At 45.3% G+C, this 17641-nt stretch overlaps 1 protein-coding gene across 1 annotated transcript in view; it reads right to left on the bottom strand.

Moving 5' to 3' along the window:
- The window catches only part of dennd11 (DENN domain containing 11), a 33028-nt gene that overhangs the window by 11287 nt on the left and 4100 nt on the right, over nucleotides 1–17641 (bottom strand). Inside the window, exons 2-7 of the mRNA XM_055650057.1 lie at nucleotides 13948–14047; nucleotides 10168–10326; nucleotides 6899–7061; nucleotides 5597–5735; nucleotides 3432–3560; nucleotides 1533–1683 (exon numbers count right to left, since the gene is read on the bottom strand). Coding sequence (XP_055506032.1) covers nucleotides 1533–1683; nucleotides 3432–3560; nucleotides 5597–5735; nucleotides 6899–7061; nucleotides 10168–10326; nucleotides 13948–14047 — 841 coding nt within the window. The remainder of the gene's footprint in view (nucleotides 1–1532; nucleotides 1684–3431; nucleotides 3561–5596; nucleotides 5736–6898; nucleotides 7062–10167; nucleotides 10327–13947; nucleotides 14048–17641) is intronic.

Below are 17641 nucleotides of genomic sequence, written 5' to 3'. Positions count from 1 at the left end.
ACCACTGCAGTCTCCAACGTTCCTTTGACATCACCTTCTAAAACGAGTTCCCAGTTAGAACAGTGCAGCAAGCCCAACATCAAAACTGACAAAAGGGACCACAGTTTAAGTCCAGAACCAGGGGCCACAGTTTAAGAATAAGGAGTAAGCCATTTAGAACGGAGACAAGGAAACACTTTTTCTCACAGAGAGTTGCGAGTCTGTGGAATTCTCTGCCTCAGAGGGCGGTGGAGGCAGGTTCTCTGGATGCTTTCAAGAGAGTTGGATAGGGCTCTTAAAGATAGTGGAGTCAGGGGATATGGGGAAAAGGCAGGAACGGGGTACTGATTGGGGATGATCAGCCGTGATCACATTGAATGGCGGTGCTGGCTCGAAGGGCCAAATGGCCTACTCCTGCACCTATTGTCTATTGTCTAAAAGGTGCTATAGATAAGTGAGGTGGGGAGGGGGAGAAGTCAGCTGGATAGGCAGCATCACCGGAGAGAAAGGATGGATGAAATTTCGGGTCGAGACCCTTCAGAGTAGTCTCTACCTGAAACGTCACCCATTCCTTCTCTCCAGAGACGCTGCCTGTCCCGCTGACTTACTCCAGCTTTTTGTGTCTACCTTCGGTTTTAACCAGCATCTGCAGTTCCTTCCTACACAGGGTCAGTGTAGGAATGGGAATGGTAGTTAACGTGGTTAGTAACCGGGAGATCCAGCAGGCCTTGGCGGACAGAGAGCAAGTGTTTAATGATATGCTGCCTAGCCTACGCTTAGTGTTGTCGATGGAGAGGAGGCAACATTGGGAGCAACAACTGCAGTAGATGGGGTAGGAGGTGTCCAACACTAAGGCCTCTGATGTTCTTCTCCAGCCACATATCATCCTGACTTGGAAACAAGTACTTATTGTTGATTGTTGCTGAGCTATCACAGCAGCCCACTGATGTACCTCGACAAAACAGATCGATCCAGCTCAAGAAAGCAGCAAACCTGCACCCATATTCAACAGGTAAAATATTAAATTGCTTTAGACTTGAGATACAGTGCAGAAACAGACACTTTGACCCACCGAGTCTGCACCGACTGTACACACAAGGGACAATTTACATTTTTTACGTGAAGCCACTCTATATACATTATATATACAATATACATTGTTTTTAAACAGGCAAATTCACCTACAAACCTACAGGTCCTATAGATGTGGGAGGAAACTGAAGCACCAGGAGAAAACCCACACGGTTACAGGGAAAACATGCAAACTACTGACAGTGCCCGTAGTCAGGATCGAACCCGGGTCTCTGGCGCTGTAAGGCAAAACCTCTACCGCTGCGCTCCCATTGTCCATCCCCGTGCAAAACCTACAGTCTCTGCTGGGGCAGTTTGGTGTGAATGATAGTCATAGAGAGTCATAGAGATATACAGCGTGGAAACAGGCCCTTTAGCCCATCTTGCCCATACTGGCCAACACGTCCCAGTTACACTAGTTCCAATATATCACTGGATTTGAGGGAAGTGGCAGAGGAGGTTGGAGAGGAATCTCAGCTTACCTCTGGTCATTGAGTTTGCGAAACTTGTCTCTGTCAGCGCTGTTTAACTTCAGCAGCTGCTGCAGATGCTCCTGGTCAGTTTTCACATTTTGATTATCAATGTAAACATCGTACAAATCCTTCTTCTCTTCAAATATCTTTTCTGTTGTGCCTTAAAATATGAAACACCACGTTATACAAGACACTGTGCTTATCGAATAAGGAGACACAAGAGGCTGCGGATGCTGGAATCAAACGATCAAAACACAAAGTGCTGGAAGAACTCAGCGGGGCAGGCCGCATCTGTGGAGGGAAGTTGGCAGTCGGGGCCCTTCTTCACTGAAGGGATGGTGCAGGCCGGCCAGGTTCCTCCAGCACTCTGTGTTTTGCTCAAGATTCTCGCACCTGCAGTTTCTTATGTCGACATCCTGGCGATGCGTTTGCATTGAGTTTGATTATTTTTTCCTACATTTGCAGAACGCCCACATGGCAATTCCTCATCAACGCTTTGAAAAAAAGTTACAAATTCAAAGAACACAACTAAACTGAAAATGTAAACTCATGTGTTAATTAGAAGGGGGCTTAGACCGAGGAAAATAACAAGAGTGAAGAGTGTTTTAAATGCCGTATGTAACAGTGGGACAATGAAATTAATACGCAGTAACATAGCTGGCCCATTAATGCAACATATTTGCGATTCTATAGCACTCTACACCTCCACGGCTACTCAGCCACCCATTCTTTAAACAGCATGTTAGAACGCGGGCAGAACCTACACAGTGATTGGTAGGGCTCTGGGTAGTGTTGTAGAGCAGAGGGATCTAGGAGTGCAGATGCATAGCTCCCTGAAGGTGTAGTCGCGGGTAGATAGGGTGGTCAAAAAGGCTTTTGGCACATTGGCCTTCATCAGTCAGAGTATTGAGCATAGAAGTTGGGAGGTTATACAAGTTGTATATGACGTTGGTGAGGCTGCATTTAGAGCAGACAAAAATGCTGGAGAAACTCAGCGGTTGCAGCAGCATCTATGGAGCGAAGGAAATAGGCAATGTTTCGGGCCGAAACCCGTTTCGGGCCGAAACCCTATTTCCTTCAGGGTTTCGGCCCGAAACGTTGCCTATTTCCTTCAGGGTTTCAGCCTGAAACGTTGTTTTCGGCCTGAAACTTTGCCTATTTCCTTCACTCCATAGATGCTGCTGCACCCGCTGAGTTTCTCGAGCAATTTTGTCTACCTTCGATTTTCCAGCATCTGCAGTTCCTTCTTGACCGCATTTAGAGTATTGTGTTCAGATCTGGGCAGCGTGTTATAGGAAAGATGTTGTCAAGCAGGGAAGGGTACAGAGAAGATTTACGAGGATGTTGCCAGGGCTAGAGGCTGGGACTATATTCCTAGGAGCGCAGGAGGATGAGGGGTGATCTTATGGAGGCGTATAAAATCATGAGAGGAATAGATTGGGCAGCCACTTGGCCAGAGTAGGTGAATCGAGGACCGGAGGACATAGTTTAAAGGTGAAGGGGAAAAGATTTAATAGGAATCTGAGGGGTAACTTTTTTCACACAAAAGATGGTGGATGTATTGAACAAGCTGTCAGAGGAGTTAGTTGAGGCAGGGACTATCCCAATGTTTAAGAAGCAATTCGACAGGTGCACTGGATAGGACGGGTTTGGAGGGATATGGACCAAATGCTGGCAGGTGGGACTAGTGTTGTTGGGACATGTTGGCCGGTGTGGGCAAGTTGTTCAAACTGTATTATGTGTGAAATGTTTTCAAGTTTCATGTGCGATGCTCCGGTATTCCCTGGGAAACGTCTTCTCATTTTGCACTGTACAACTGTTGCTTTGCAAGATGACAATAAAGGTTGATTGATTGATTGATTGATCACTCAATGTCTCTCTAACATTGAATGTTGGTGCTGTACTTACAAGCTACAAAGGACATCTCGGTCTCCAAGGTTTCTATATCTGCCACACTGATATAGAAGTAAGGCTTGGACTCGGGGACTCCACCAATCCCAGGCAGTGAAACGTTGGCCAGGCAGCAACAACAGTAAACTGGAATAGAAGACAATCTGATTAAAACAGGTCAGATAAACAGCCAGATTATGAGGGGCTGAGATGGGGGGGGGGGGGGGGGGGGAACAACGACGACTCATGGTCTTTTACCCAATGTAGCAGAATCTAGAACCAGAGGATATAGGTTTGTGAACCTATATATTATATATTATCCGAATGGTGGCCAATTAGGAAAGGGGGAGATGCAACGAGACCTGGGTGTCATGGTACACCAGTCATTAAAAGTAGGCATGCAGGTGCAGCAGGCAGTGGAGGCAGTGGTATGTTAGCATTCGTAGCAAAAGGATTAGGGACTAGGGGCGAATATGTGTTCGGCACGGACTAGAAGGGTCGAGATGGCCTGTTTCCGTGCTGTAAATTGTTATATGGTTATATGATTTGAGTATAGGAGCAGGGAGATTCTACTGCAGTTGTACAGGGTCTTGGTGAGACCACACTTGGAGTATTGCGTACAGTTTTGGTCTCCTAATCTGAGGAAAGACATTCTTGCCATAGAGGGAGTTCAGAGAAGATTCACCAGACTGATTCCTGGGATGTCAGGACTTTCATATGAAGAAAGACTGGATAGACTCGGTTTGTACTCGCTAGAATTTAGAAGATTGAGGGGGGATCTTATAGAAACTTACAAAATTCTTAAGGGGTTTGACAGGCTAGATGCAGGAAGATTGTTCCCGATGTTGGGGAAGTCCAGAACAAGGGGTCACAATTTAAGGATAAGGGGGAAATCTTTTAGGACCGAGATGAGGAAAACATTTTTCACACAGAGAGTGGTGAATCTCTGGAATTCTCTCCTGCAGAAGGTAGTTGAGGCCAGTTCATTGACTATATTTAAGAGGGAGTTAGATGTGGCCCTTGTGGCTAAAGGGATCAGGGGGTATTGAGGGAAGGCAGTTACGGGATACTGAGTTGGATGATCAACCATGATCATATTGAATGGCGAATGGTGCAGGCTCGAAGGGCCGAATGGCCTCTACTCCTGCACCTATTGTCTATGTTTCTATGTTTCTATGAGAGGGGAAACTTTAATTTAAAAAATATCCATTTACTCCATACAGCAAAACACAGTTATAAACTTTGCATATTCCAGACATATAATGGAATATGGAAATATTTAAAACATTTAATTCCGATATTCAGCATGAACCAGTGGACAGAGGTTTGAGGTGGGAGGGGAAAGGTTTAATAGGAACCCGAGGGGCAACATTTTCACACAGGATGGTGGGTGTATGGAACGAGCTGCCAGAGGGGGTAGTCGAGTCAGGCTCTTGCACATTTAAAAGACATTTGGACAGGTGCGTGGACAGTAAAGGTTTAGAGGGATACGAGCCAAACACAGGCAGGTGGGACTACTGTAGATGGGGCATCATGGTCAGCATGGGCTGAAGGGCTTTTTTCCATGCTGTATGTATGATTCTATGAATTTCTATTTTACATTTTCTATAATATTGTACATTGCTAATTTTAAGTAAGGCTGTACCTCGTTGCCTGTGGGGAACCGCTAGCTGCTTAAATGTGACCTACTTAAGTTGGCCAAGATTCTGCCAAATTAAATCAGCAGGAATCCTGCAGCAATTCTGCAAATCCTGCATTCTTGTTAATAACTGGCACTGAACAACCAAACACACAACAGTGGCAGACTGGCCTGTATTTTAACTGTTTATGGATTTTGTATAAACCGGGCCGCACGGTGGTGCAGCGGTAAGGTTGCTGCCTTACAGCACCAGAGTCCCAGGTTCGATCCCGACTACGGGTGCTGTCTGTACGTTTGTGCGTTCTCCCCGTGACCTGTGTGGGTTTTCTCAGAGATCTTCGGTTTCCTCCCACACTCCAATGATGTACAGGTTTATAGGTTAATTGGCTTGGTGTACGTATAAAATTGCACCTAGTGTGTGTGTAGGATAGTGTCAATGTGTGCGGGGATCGCTGGTCGCTGGGGGCTCAGTGGACAAAGGGCCTGTTTCCGCGCTGTAACTCTAAACTAAGCTATAGACGACAAATTTATTGAAAACTCGCACCTCTATAGCAGACCACTCCAACTGGAGGGGGCGAAAATATCAAGATCCGCTTCCGTAACAGTGCAAACTTCCACAGAACCATTATCTGCTCGCCAAAAAACTTGATGAACTGAGACATGCATCCTGCAGGGTGTGTGATCTGTTTCAAGACAAGAATGGCACTTTTCAGCAAAATATTACTTGATCGCTCATGACGTGAAGAAAACAGTGGTGACATGCACTAGGTTTGCTTTAAGTAGTTTTGTTTATTGTCACGTGTACTGAGGTACAGTGAAAAGCCTCTATTGCGCGCCAGCCAGTCAGCGGAAAGACAATACGTGATTACAATCGAGCCATTCGCAGTGTACAGATACGTGATGAAGGGAATAACATTTAGTGCAAGGTAAAGTCAGTAATCTCAGATCGAGGATAGTCCGAGGGTCACCGATGAGGTAGATACTAGTTCAGGACCCCTCTCTAGTTGTGGTAGGATGGTTCAGTTGCCTGATAACAGCCGGGAAGAAACTGTCCCTGAATCTGAAGGTGTGCATTTTCTGAATTTTGTAGCTTTTGCCCGGAAGCAGGAATCTGTGTTCAAAGTCAGAGTTGGAGTATAGAAGGAATGGCTAACATTTTGCACAGAGACCATTCTTCAGATTGAAGTCTGAAGAAGGGCCCCAAACCAAAACATCAGCCATTCCTTCTCTCCAGGAATGCTGCTTGTTCTGCAGAGTTACTCCAGCATTCTGTGTCTATCTTTGGTTTAAACCAGCATCTGCAGTTCCTTCCTAAAGATTTCTGCCGTTCTCAATGGGGAACATTGAGATGCAGAGATTAACAGGGCTCACATGTGTTACGATGGAATCTAGCTCATAATTGAGACTTGCATTGATTGGTGTGTTAGACAATGAGCCACCGTTCATGCCCACAGTTCCCATCTCTGCTCCGTTCTGTTCCAGGTATCATCGCCTGACATGTTGCATCAGAAATAATCACATCAGGCAAGGCGATGAACACACATGAAGGGCTCGTGACTAACCAGCAGCCAAGCTGACAATGAGGCTGCAATGGGCCCATGATCAAACTGAAGGAGCATCTTTTGTTCTATTCTGTTTATTAAGGTCACCCATTCCTTCTCTCCAAAGATGCTGCCTGTCCCACGGAGTCACTCTAGCTTTTTGTGTCTACTCTAGCTTTTTCGGTACACAGTACATTATCACATTCCTTTTAACAGATACATCTATCATTTCAAACAACCATTTTGCCCTTCCTCTATCGTGGTATAATCTGTCTGAAAGCTGTGTATAGTTATAGTTTTGTTACCTTCATCTCAGGATACATGTACTTGTTAACTGTCGGCAACCAGTGAATGGGCTGAAGGGACGTAGGGGTTCCTTTGCTGCTCAGACCAGCCGGTAAAATACCTTTCTTGTCTTCATAGAAAGCTTCCAATTGTGCGTAGTGCCCAGGAATTTCAAGTTGATGCCTGTAAAAATGTACAGTACATTGCATGAGTTATGTCAGGATTCTGTAATTTTGCATCTGAGTTTACTTGCTGCTTGGGGGGGGGGGGGGGGGGGGGGGGGGGGCAAGTACTGACCCTTTGCCTAATTTGCACACAGAATTCATCCTTCATTTCACTTCACAATTCCAACCAATCTAAATATTGTGATTGGGTCCAGATTTGAATCAAAAGACATGGAAAAAGAATGGTTTACAATGCTCCGTGCTTAGAAATCGTTTTCCAATGTTGTTTGCAATTTCGTTTTGGAATTTGCAAACAAATCTCTCCATCCGATTGAAATCGCAAAAAAACATCAGACCCATTTAGGTCTGGAGAAGGGTCTCGACCTGAAACATCACCCGTTCCTTCTCTCCAGAGATGCTGCCTGTCCCGCTGAGCTACTCCAGCATTTTGTGTCTACCTTCGATTTAAACCAGCATCTGCAGTTCTTTCCTACACGTTCAGACCCATTTATGTTCTACTTCACTTCTTTGTGTTTCTACATTTTGTTTGATGGTATATCTGATCTTTGTACATCCTTTTATGATAAAATGTTGGATCGCAATGCTTTTATAAAACAGTTGTGAGATCAGTAAAGTGCATTGCACAGGAGGCAAGTCACCAGGATCTTTTTATGTGATAGAGGCTTAACTGTCAAGCATTGCCACATTTCATTTTTATAACTAATTTTGCAATAATTATCAGATATTTTACTTTTTTGGTGTTGAATGGAAGGTATGTGTTTAGCTTGTGTGCGTTTGGTCAGAGTATTTCTACCAGTTTCCTAAAGTTAGTGTCCTATATTAAAGCAATATGAAAATGGTCACCTCAATCTCCCAAATGGTCCACAATAACTCAAAAGGTATGAAAGTAATTAATTATACATAAGCCAACATAAACAAAACCATGATGACAAAATCATAAACAAATGACTTAATGCAAAGTACAGGCACAAGTGAAAAGCCAAGAGTCATCACTAGAGAGCAGCATCTACATAAACACAGAGTGCTGGAGTAACTCAGCGGGTCAGGCAGCATCTGTGGAGAACATGGATAGGCGACGTTTCACAGAGTGCTGGAGTAACTCAGCGAGTCAGGCAGCATCTGTGGAGAACGTGGATAAGCGATGTTTCGGGTCGGGGCCCTTCTTCAGCCTGGCCGCCGAGGCCATGCACCAACTCTTGGACATCTCCCCAAGCCTATCCCTTGACCATGACCCTACAGATTAACACCAAGCCATCATCTCCCTGATCGTTACCAATCTCCTCAACTCTGGTGATCCCCCCCCCTCCACAACCTCCAACTTCATAGTTCTCCGAGAGGCAACCTTACGACCAGCTTCCATCTCCTCCACAAAGTCCACAAACAAGACTGCCCCAGCAGACCCATCATTTCAGCCTGTTCCTGTCCACTGATCTCATCTGCAAACAACTCAATTCTGCCTTGTCCCCTCTTCTACGGTCCCTACCAACCTATGTTTGTGAAACCTCGCAAGCTCTTCAAATTATTTTTGAAACAGTCTGTGGAAGAATCCAGACCCAAAACATCACCTATCCACGTCCTCCAGAGCTGCTGCTGCTTGACCGACTAAGTTACTCCAGCACTTTGTGTGGGTTTTTTTGGTAAACCAGCATCAGAATCGTTGTGCCAACATCTACACAAAGTCAATAGACAATAGGTGCAGGAGTAGGCCATTCGGCCCTTCAAGCCAGCACCGCCATTCAATGTGATCATGGCTGATCATCCCCAATCAGTACCCTGCTCCTGCCTTCTCCCCATATCCCCTGACTCCGCTATTTTTAAGAGCCCTATCTAGCTCTCTCTTGAAAGCATCCAGAGAACCTGCCTCCACCGCCCTCTGAGGCAGAGAATCCCACAGACTAACCACTCTCTGTGAGAAAAAGTGGTTCCTCATCTCCGTTCTAAATGGCTTACTCCTTATTCTTAAACTGTGGCCCCTGGTTCTGGACTCCCCCAACATCGGGAACATATTTCCTGCCTCTAGCGCGTCCAAGCCCTTAACAATCTCATATGTTTCAATGAGATCCCTCTCATCCTTCTAAACTCCAGAGTGTACAAGCCCAGCTGCTCCATTCTCTCAGCATATGACAGTCCCGCCATCCCGGGAATCAACCTTGTAAACCTATGCTGCACTCTCTCAATAGCAAGAACGTCCTTCCTCAAATTAGGGGACCAAAACTGCACACAATACTCCAGGTGTGGTCTCACTAGGGCTCTGTACAACTACAGAAGGACCTCTTTGCTCCTATATTCGATTCCTCTTGGAGTCAGGGGGAAACTATTTCAGGAGTCTTCCGCCATGACACATCAGTGTAGCAAATCCACTGATGTTGGTTGGGATATCCGTTACGTCAGGAGGTTTAATGAGTTCAGAACATTGGGCTCCAGAGGCTAGTTATCAACACAAGTGGCACAGTTAAGGGGCTGTCCCACTTATGCAATTTCTTCGGTGACTTCCGGCACCCGTCATTAGTCGCAGCAGGTCGCCGAAAATTTTCAACATGTTGAAAATCCAGCAGCCTGTATGGTCGTGAGTAGTCTCCCAAAGAGCCGTCCCTTTTTCAGCTCGCCGCTGGATTTTCAACATGTTGAAATTTTTCGGCGACCTGCTGCGACTATGGCGGGTGCCGGCAGTCGCTGAAAAAAAATCTAAGTGCGTGGGACAGCTCCTTAAGGAATTTAAGTCAAGTCAAGTTTATTCGTCACATACACATACGAGATGTGCAGTGAAATGAAAAGTGGCAAATGCTCCCGGACTTTGTGCAAAAAGACAAACAAACAAACTACAAACAGAATGGAACAGAACCACATATTCTTTTACATATTAAATATTGTGGGCGGAAGGAAAAAGGGAAGAAAAAAACAGCAATTTAAAAAAAAAAATAGTAGAATGGTACAGTAAAGTTAGTCCCTGTTAATATCTGTTACCAGAAAAAAGTACAAGGACTTTAATATCTGTTACCAGAAGAAAGGTGATAACTGGTAAAACTGCATTTTTTTTTGTTATGTATCATGCTGATTGAAAATATTCAGCACAGATTAAGAGCAACTGGCGTAAGAGTTCTCACCTGACCTGATTCTCCAGGAAATTCATGTATCTGTACAGAAGTGTGTACGATGGGGAGAGAATTCCAACAGACTTCATTCGGGCACCTCGTTCCAGTTCGCTCTCCACGGGCATGTTGGCAAAACATGCCATACCAAAGTAGTTACCCTTCCGAAAGTAGCTGGAAATACAAAACGACAGCTATTTGATCAGGAGCATATGGGAGCGACAGTGACGTCTTACCTGTAACGAGTTTTCTAGTCATGTCTATAGAGTTCAGAGTTTAGCGTTCATACACGGGGTCAAGGAAAGAGCGTTCGCGTCGCGGCTATAATTCCATCAATCTTTCCACCACCACTCACAAGAAGTGACAAGACAGACACCATGTTGTGTGCAGATGCCGAGAAGTGCGTTCAGCTCCGGCTGAACAACTTCTAATCTTGTACGTGGACTTGTCAAGAAGAAGTCCATACATGCAGCATGGAAACAGGTTATTTGACCCACTGAGTCCACACCAGCCATCGATCACCCGTTCACGCTAGTTCTGTTATCCCACTTCCTCATCCACTCCCTACACACTGGGGGTAATTTACTGAGTCCAATTAACCTACAAACCGGCACGCCTTTGGGATTTAGTTTAGTTTAGAGATACAGCACCGAAACAGACACTTCAGCCCATCGAGTCCGCACCAACCAGCGATCCCCGCAAATTAACATTATTCTCATTAATACCATCCTACACACACTAGGGACAAAGTTACACTTAAACCAAGCCAATCTACCTACATATCTGGATGTATTTGGAGTGTGGGAGGAAACTAAAGATCTCGGAGAAAACCCAGGCTGTCACGGGAAGAACGTACAAACTCCGTACAGGCAGCACCTGTAGTCGGGATCAAACTCGGGTCCCTGGCGCTGCAAGCGCTGTAAGGCGGCAACTTTACCGCTGCGCCACCGTGCCGCCCTAAGGGTGGAAAATGAAGCACCCGGAGGAAAACCTAAGCACTCATAGGGAGAACATGCAAACTCCACTCAGACAGCACCCCGGATGAACCTGGCTCTCTGGCGCTGTTAAGCAACCGCTCTGCCACTTGTGCCACCCCAGAAAAATATGCAACCAGTATAATTATTAGAGCTTATAGAAACATAGAAACATAGAAATTAGGTGCAGGAGTAGGCCATTCGGCCCTTCGAGCCTGCACCGCCATTTAATATGATCATGGCTGATCATCCAACTCAGTATCCCGTACCTGCCTTTTCTCCATACCCTCTGATCCCCTTGGCCACAAGGGCCACATCTAACTCCCTCTTAAATATAGCCAATGAACTGGCCTCAACTACCCTCTGTGGCAGAGAGTTCCAGAGATTCACCACTCTCTGTGTGAAAAAAGTTCTCCTCATCTCGGTTTTAAAGGATTTCCCCCTTATCCTTAAGCTGTGACCCCTTGTCCTGGACTTCCCCAACATCGGAAACAATCTTCCTGCATCTAGCCTGTCCAACCCCTTAAGAATTTTGTGAATTATTTACACAACTGATATCATCCATAAAGCACGGTGCAGCTGTAATCAGGAAATTAAAGATAAATGTTCTGTGAGACATGTAAATTAATTGACATTATTAGGCTGGGTTGGTATTGAAGGATAGTTTAACAAGGCACGGTTTAACAATGGCCCTTGGTACAGCACCATGATGTCACAAGTGACCAATGGCCACAATAATGCATTCCTGAAACATTAAAACAGGCAACATCTTTGTGAGAAGTACAGAGCAAACATTAGTTATAAAAGCAAAAACTATATCTAACTATTAATCTTATAGAGAGAAGTTCTAATGCATCACAGGCAAGGCTGACATTTTATTTTGTACAACTGAATAGCTTTCTGGGCAGGTTCAAAGACCAATTAAACATCAAGCACAGTGTAAATTTCTTTTGCTGAAGCAGGAAGGGAACTAATTATTATTAGGAGAACATTGAGCTTTTAGACTTTATAGAGACAGTGCTTTGGCCCACCAGGGCCACACCAACCAGTGATGTACTAGCACTGTCCTATACCCCAGGAAAAATGTACAATTTTTACCAAAGCCTACTAACCTGTACATCTTTGGAGTGTGGGAGGAAGCTGAAGTACCCGGAGAAAACTCACGCGGTCACAGGGAGTACGTACAAACTCCACACAGACAGCACCTATAGTCAGGATCGAACATAGGTCTCTAGTGCTGTTTTGTAGGTTAATTTGCTTCAGTAAAATTGTAAATTATCCCTAGAATGTAGGATAGTGCTAGTGTACAGGGTGATAGCTGGTCAGTGTAGACTCCGTGGGCCAAAGGCCTGTTTCTGCGATGTATCTCTAAAGTCTCACTTTTGGTTTTTAAATACCCAACATTCAGAAACATTTATATTTGTATAATTTGAAAGCTATTTAAAACATTGCGTCACTGTAAATTATAAATGGTGGGATGACTACCACATTGAAATATATCCATCCCCTCACCAGTGGGAGAGTCTACGACAAGAGGCCATAGCATCAGAATAAAAGGACGTACCTTTACAAAGGAGATAAGGAATTTCTTTAGTCAGAGGGTGGTGAATCTGTGGAACTCATTGCCACAGATGGCTGTGGAGGCCAAGTTAATTGATATTTTTAAGGCAGAGATTGACAGATTTTTGACTAGTAAGGGCACCAGAGGTTATGGGGAGAAGGCAGGAGAATGGGGTTGAGGGGGAAAGATTGCATGGCGGAGTGGACTTGATGGGCCGAATGGCCTAATTCTGTTCCTAGATCTTACGAATGAAAACATTCTGGAGAGATGGCTGAGTTTAAGTAAGTCATAAACTGTCGGATGAGCAAGAGTTACCCAATCTCCACATTGTGGTGCACCGATGCAGGGGTCAGACACATGCTGAACATGAGGGTAGACGCAAAATTCTGGTGTAACTCAGCGGGTGAGGCAAGCATCTCAGGAGAGAAGGAATGGGTGACGTTTCGGGCCTAGACCCACCATGCTTGCCTCACCCGCTGAGTTACTCCAGCATTTCTCTGTCCACCTTCGATTTAAACCAGCATCCGCAGTTCTTTCCTACACTGAACGCGAGGATCCACGCTGGAGTTGAATCACACCGAAGGAGTCATCCCACATTGCCCCACAACAACAACAACAACAACAACAAAATACTGTTTACTCCAGAACTGGCTGCTACGGGCAAGAGCTAAGAGTCCATTATATTGGGGTGGGGCTGGAGGCACGAACAAGCCAGACGCGGGAAAATGGCTGTTATCTTCCCCAAATAATACGTTACTAAACCTGCTAGGTAATTACAGGGGATAGACACAAAGAGCTGGAGTAACTCAGCAGGACAGGCAGCATCTCTGTTGAGAAGGAATGGGTGACATTTCGGGTCGAGATCCTTAATTACAGGAGCAGCTTTGTTATAACCCACCACTTTAATTGTCATTTTTTACTGAAACCATCCTTTTATCGCCAGATTTTCTTTTTACAAATCGAATTGAAATTCTCAAAGTGCCCATATTTGATTTACACTCATGTTTCTGGGTTGTTACTCCAAGCCTCGCGATTACATTCTAATAACATTACCGCAGAACATAACAATCAGAAAACCGGTTCACAAATGAAAATCTACATTAGTATTTGGATTCACACCAGCATACGGCAAACATTTCACAAAGCCACCATCATTCTTTCCCGAATCCAAATGATAGCTTTGCATGTACAAAACTACCTCGTGTTTATACAGGTTTGCATCAGAAAAAAATAAAATAAAAGCATCAGAAATCTACTTACACAAAGTCAGAGTTAATCCTGTGAGATCCACTGGCCATGGATTTAAATTCTACTCCTTCGAGGTCTACTTCTTGTGGTAAACGCCATTCCACAATATTACCTGTGGAGAAAAATGTCAATTAGCAAGAATGCACTCGGTGTAGAGTCACAGAAGCAAGCTCACAATTACAAGTGCCAGACTTTTCCTTTCCAACCTATAACATCAAAACCCTGAACGAAAGAGACTTAAATAAATGGAAGATGGTCATTGTTTAACCACTTGCATGCTGGATAGACATAAAACGCTGAAGTCAACAACTGCACTAATCTCCATCCGAGCATTTCTGCCACTACTATATCGCAATTACCCTTCCAAAAGGAGCTGGAAATACAAAACGATAGCTATTTGATCAGGAGCATATGGGAGCGACAGTGATGTCTTACCTGTAAAGAGTTTTCTGGTCAAGTCTATAGAGTTCAGAGTTTATCGTTCATACACGGGGTCAAGGAAAGAGCGGCTATAATTCCATCAATCTTTCCACCACCACTCACAAGAAGCGACAAGACAGACACCATGTTGTGTGCAGATGCCGAGAAGTGTCTCCACCTATATGCGTGCATGTCCTATATATGCTTATATTCTTGGACGGCACAGTGGTGTTGCCATTTTATGGCTCAACAGCGGTAGAGTTGCTGCCTCACAGCGCCAGGGACCTGGGTTCGATCCTGACTACAGGTACTGTCTGGACGGAGTTTGTACATTCTTCCTGTGACCTGCATGGGTTTTCTCTGGGCGCTCCAGTTTCCTCCCACACTCCAAAGACGTACAGGATTGTAGGCTATTCGGCTTGGGTAAATTTGTAAATTGTCCCTAGTGTGTGGGATGGCTCTAGCTATCTATCTCGCTAGTCGGTGCGGACTCGGTGGGCCGAGAGGCCGGATTCCGAGCTATATCCCCAAAGTTGAAAGTCACAGGATCTAACATTCAATACAATGAAACAGTGAATTCAAAGTTTGAAACCACGTACCACCAGATCATGAATTGCTTCTGCCCCTCAGTTATCTGACTATTGAACAGTTCTCCCTTAAGCTAGGGCAGGGTTCCGATCTTCCAGCCTACCTCGTTGCGGACATGGGACTTTTCCTCTAGAACTGTTACGCTGCCATGCTGAGAAGCGATATTCCTCAGTCTGAGTTTACTCTTTGCTCTACCAGTTGTACTTGTGTTTGGCTCGATTGCGTTCACGTATAGTGTTATCTGATGTGATTGGGTGGGCCGTAAACAAAATCTTTTCACCGTATCTGGGTACAGCTGGTGCTAATAAACCAATGCTAATAATGGTGGGGCAATAGTGCACAATCAAAGTGACACACCCAACTTGGGTTGCTGCATTAGGAGTGTTAGAAGTCTTAGGGAGCCAAAAGAAAGTCGCAGCAGCAGAAATCGATATCCATGTTCCTGCATCTGACACCTGTAGGTGGATTATTAAGAAACAGAAAGGCCTGACCCTATTAATGGAGTTGTATAATGTGCATTATCTAACGCTATAACCACAGCTGACCTTTTCCACAACTCAAAATGACGCATATCCTGATTGGTGGTTTATCAACTATGGAAATGGATAAGAGCCGCAGGGCAAGTCAATAGGATATATTGGTGTGAAACCCAGTGCTCATGCCATGTACCAATGTTCCTTAATCCAGTCAACACAGGGAATATTTACTCAACGCTCTGTTTGTCTACATGATCCATTTGGTTAGTCTACAGGTAGGCAACATTCAGACAGTGTGCTTCCATATCGTTACAAGCTTTACACCTTTCAATTGGCACAGAATTGTCGACCAAACCATTCCACATGATAGGAATAGATCGGGTAGGCGCACAGAGTCTCTTGCCCAGAGCAGGGGAATCGAGGACCAGAGGACATAGGTTCAAGGTGAAGGGGAAAAGATTTAATAGGAATCCGAGGGGTAACCTTTTCACACATAGGGTGGCGGGTGTATGGAACAAGCTGCCAGAGGAGGTAGTTGAGGCTGGGACTATCCCATCATTCACGAAACAGTTAGACAGGTACATGGATAGGACAGGTTTGGAGAGATATGGACCAAGTGCAGGCAAGTGCCGGAGCTGGCCGGTGTGGGCAAGTTGGGACGATGGGCCTGTTTCCACAGTGTATCACTCTAGTACTCTATGACATTCAGGCCACCCCAGGATCAGTTAACGATACCCCCTGCTGATGAGTTCCACCAATGTAAAGAGGTGTCCCGGCCCAAAATGACACCTGTTCCTTCACCCCACACATGCTGCCTGCCCACCCCCTCCACACATGCTGCCTGTCCCTTCCATCCACAGACCCGCTGAGTTCCTCTGGGCGTTTGTGTTTTGTTCGAGTTTCCAGCTTCTGCAGTTTCGTGCGTCTCGTATTCAATTGTGAAATTCAGAAGTTCAACGTACAAACCTTCAAACCGCAGAACTAGTTTCCTCTCCCCTCCCCAATTTTTATGGGTCTCATGCGCTTCTGGTGCCTTTCACCCTGCGGAGTTGTGGTTACTATGCAGTGAGTTCCACGTATTTTTGAAAAAGATAAGTGACTTATGGACATCGGTAAAAAGGGAACTGGTTCATTACCCAGGCACAGCCCGTAATTCACGGTCCAACTGCACAGATCGGATTTTGTAATTTGATCAACCCTGCATTTATATACAGCCTTCCATGGAAAAATACACCACCCTTCTTCAGAAAGATAAGACACAAAGTGCTGGTGTAACTCAGCGGGACAGGCAGCATCTCCGGTTAGAAGGAATGGCCGACGTTTTGGGGCGAGACCCTTCTGCAGAAGAAGGGTCACAACCCAAAACACCACCGCCCGTGGTCTCAACCAGGCAGAGATCCTGCCTGTCCCGCTGAGTTACACCAGCAGTTTGTGTCTGTCTTTCGTGTAAACCAGCATCTGCTGTTCCTTCCTACAGCTTCTTCAGACTGATTGGAGTAGGGGGAGAAAGCTGGAAGAGAGAGAGACAGAGTCAGGACAGAGTCTGGTGAGTGATAGGTGGATACAGGAGGAGGTATCCCACCCCCTCAATTGGACCCCGCCCCTCTAAGCTTTTGTTTTTTACAACAAGTACAGGAATAGGCGTGATAAGAACGACTTGGATAACGTAACTGCCAACCACAACATACAGCGCAATCTATTTATTTTTAAACGGACAAATGATGTAAGCAAGGCCCATTGCCGTGCAGGCTGCTGCTGAATTCGAGGCAGATTCATTTACCCAAACAGAACAAACAAAGCATTTTTTGCTGCCCAGCACAGGAGTGGAGCCCGGCCAAGCCCAGCTGGCCTGGAGTCCAACCCATGCGACAAGTTCTTTTGGCAAAGCAAGACACACAACCTTCTCGGCAATGTAACCAGATCACAATATGACACAATGTCACAGGACACAGTAACCCAGCATCCTGTTACATTCACACTGCAAACTGAGCCTTCGACTCTTCTTCCTTTGAACACCACCCCTTCCCCTCGCCTCTTTGTACCTGCAATCTCCCCTCTACTCCAGTCTTGAAAACACCATCAGTCCATCTCTCTCTCCACAGATGCTGCCTCACCCACTTTTTGTACGAATGTTCAACATTTAGCGAGAAAGAGGAACACCGACTGTCCAATTCTTCTCACCCTCGTGCCACCCCTTTGTTTCCATTATTGTACTAGAAAGA

The sequence above is a fragment of the Leucoraja erinacea genome, chromosome 19, assembly GCF_028641065.1.
Source record: "Leucoraja erinacea ecotype New England chromosome 19, Leri_hhj_1, whole genome shotgun sequence".
Classification (NCBI taxonomy): domain Eukaryota; kingdom Metazoa; phylum Chordata; class Chondrichthyes; order Rajiformes; family Rajidae; genus Leucoraja; species Leucoraja erinaceus.
The sequence above is the reverse complement of the archived record's forward strand: the minus strand, read 5'-3'. Positions and strand labels throughout refer to the sequence as shown.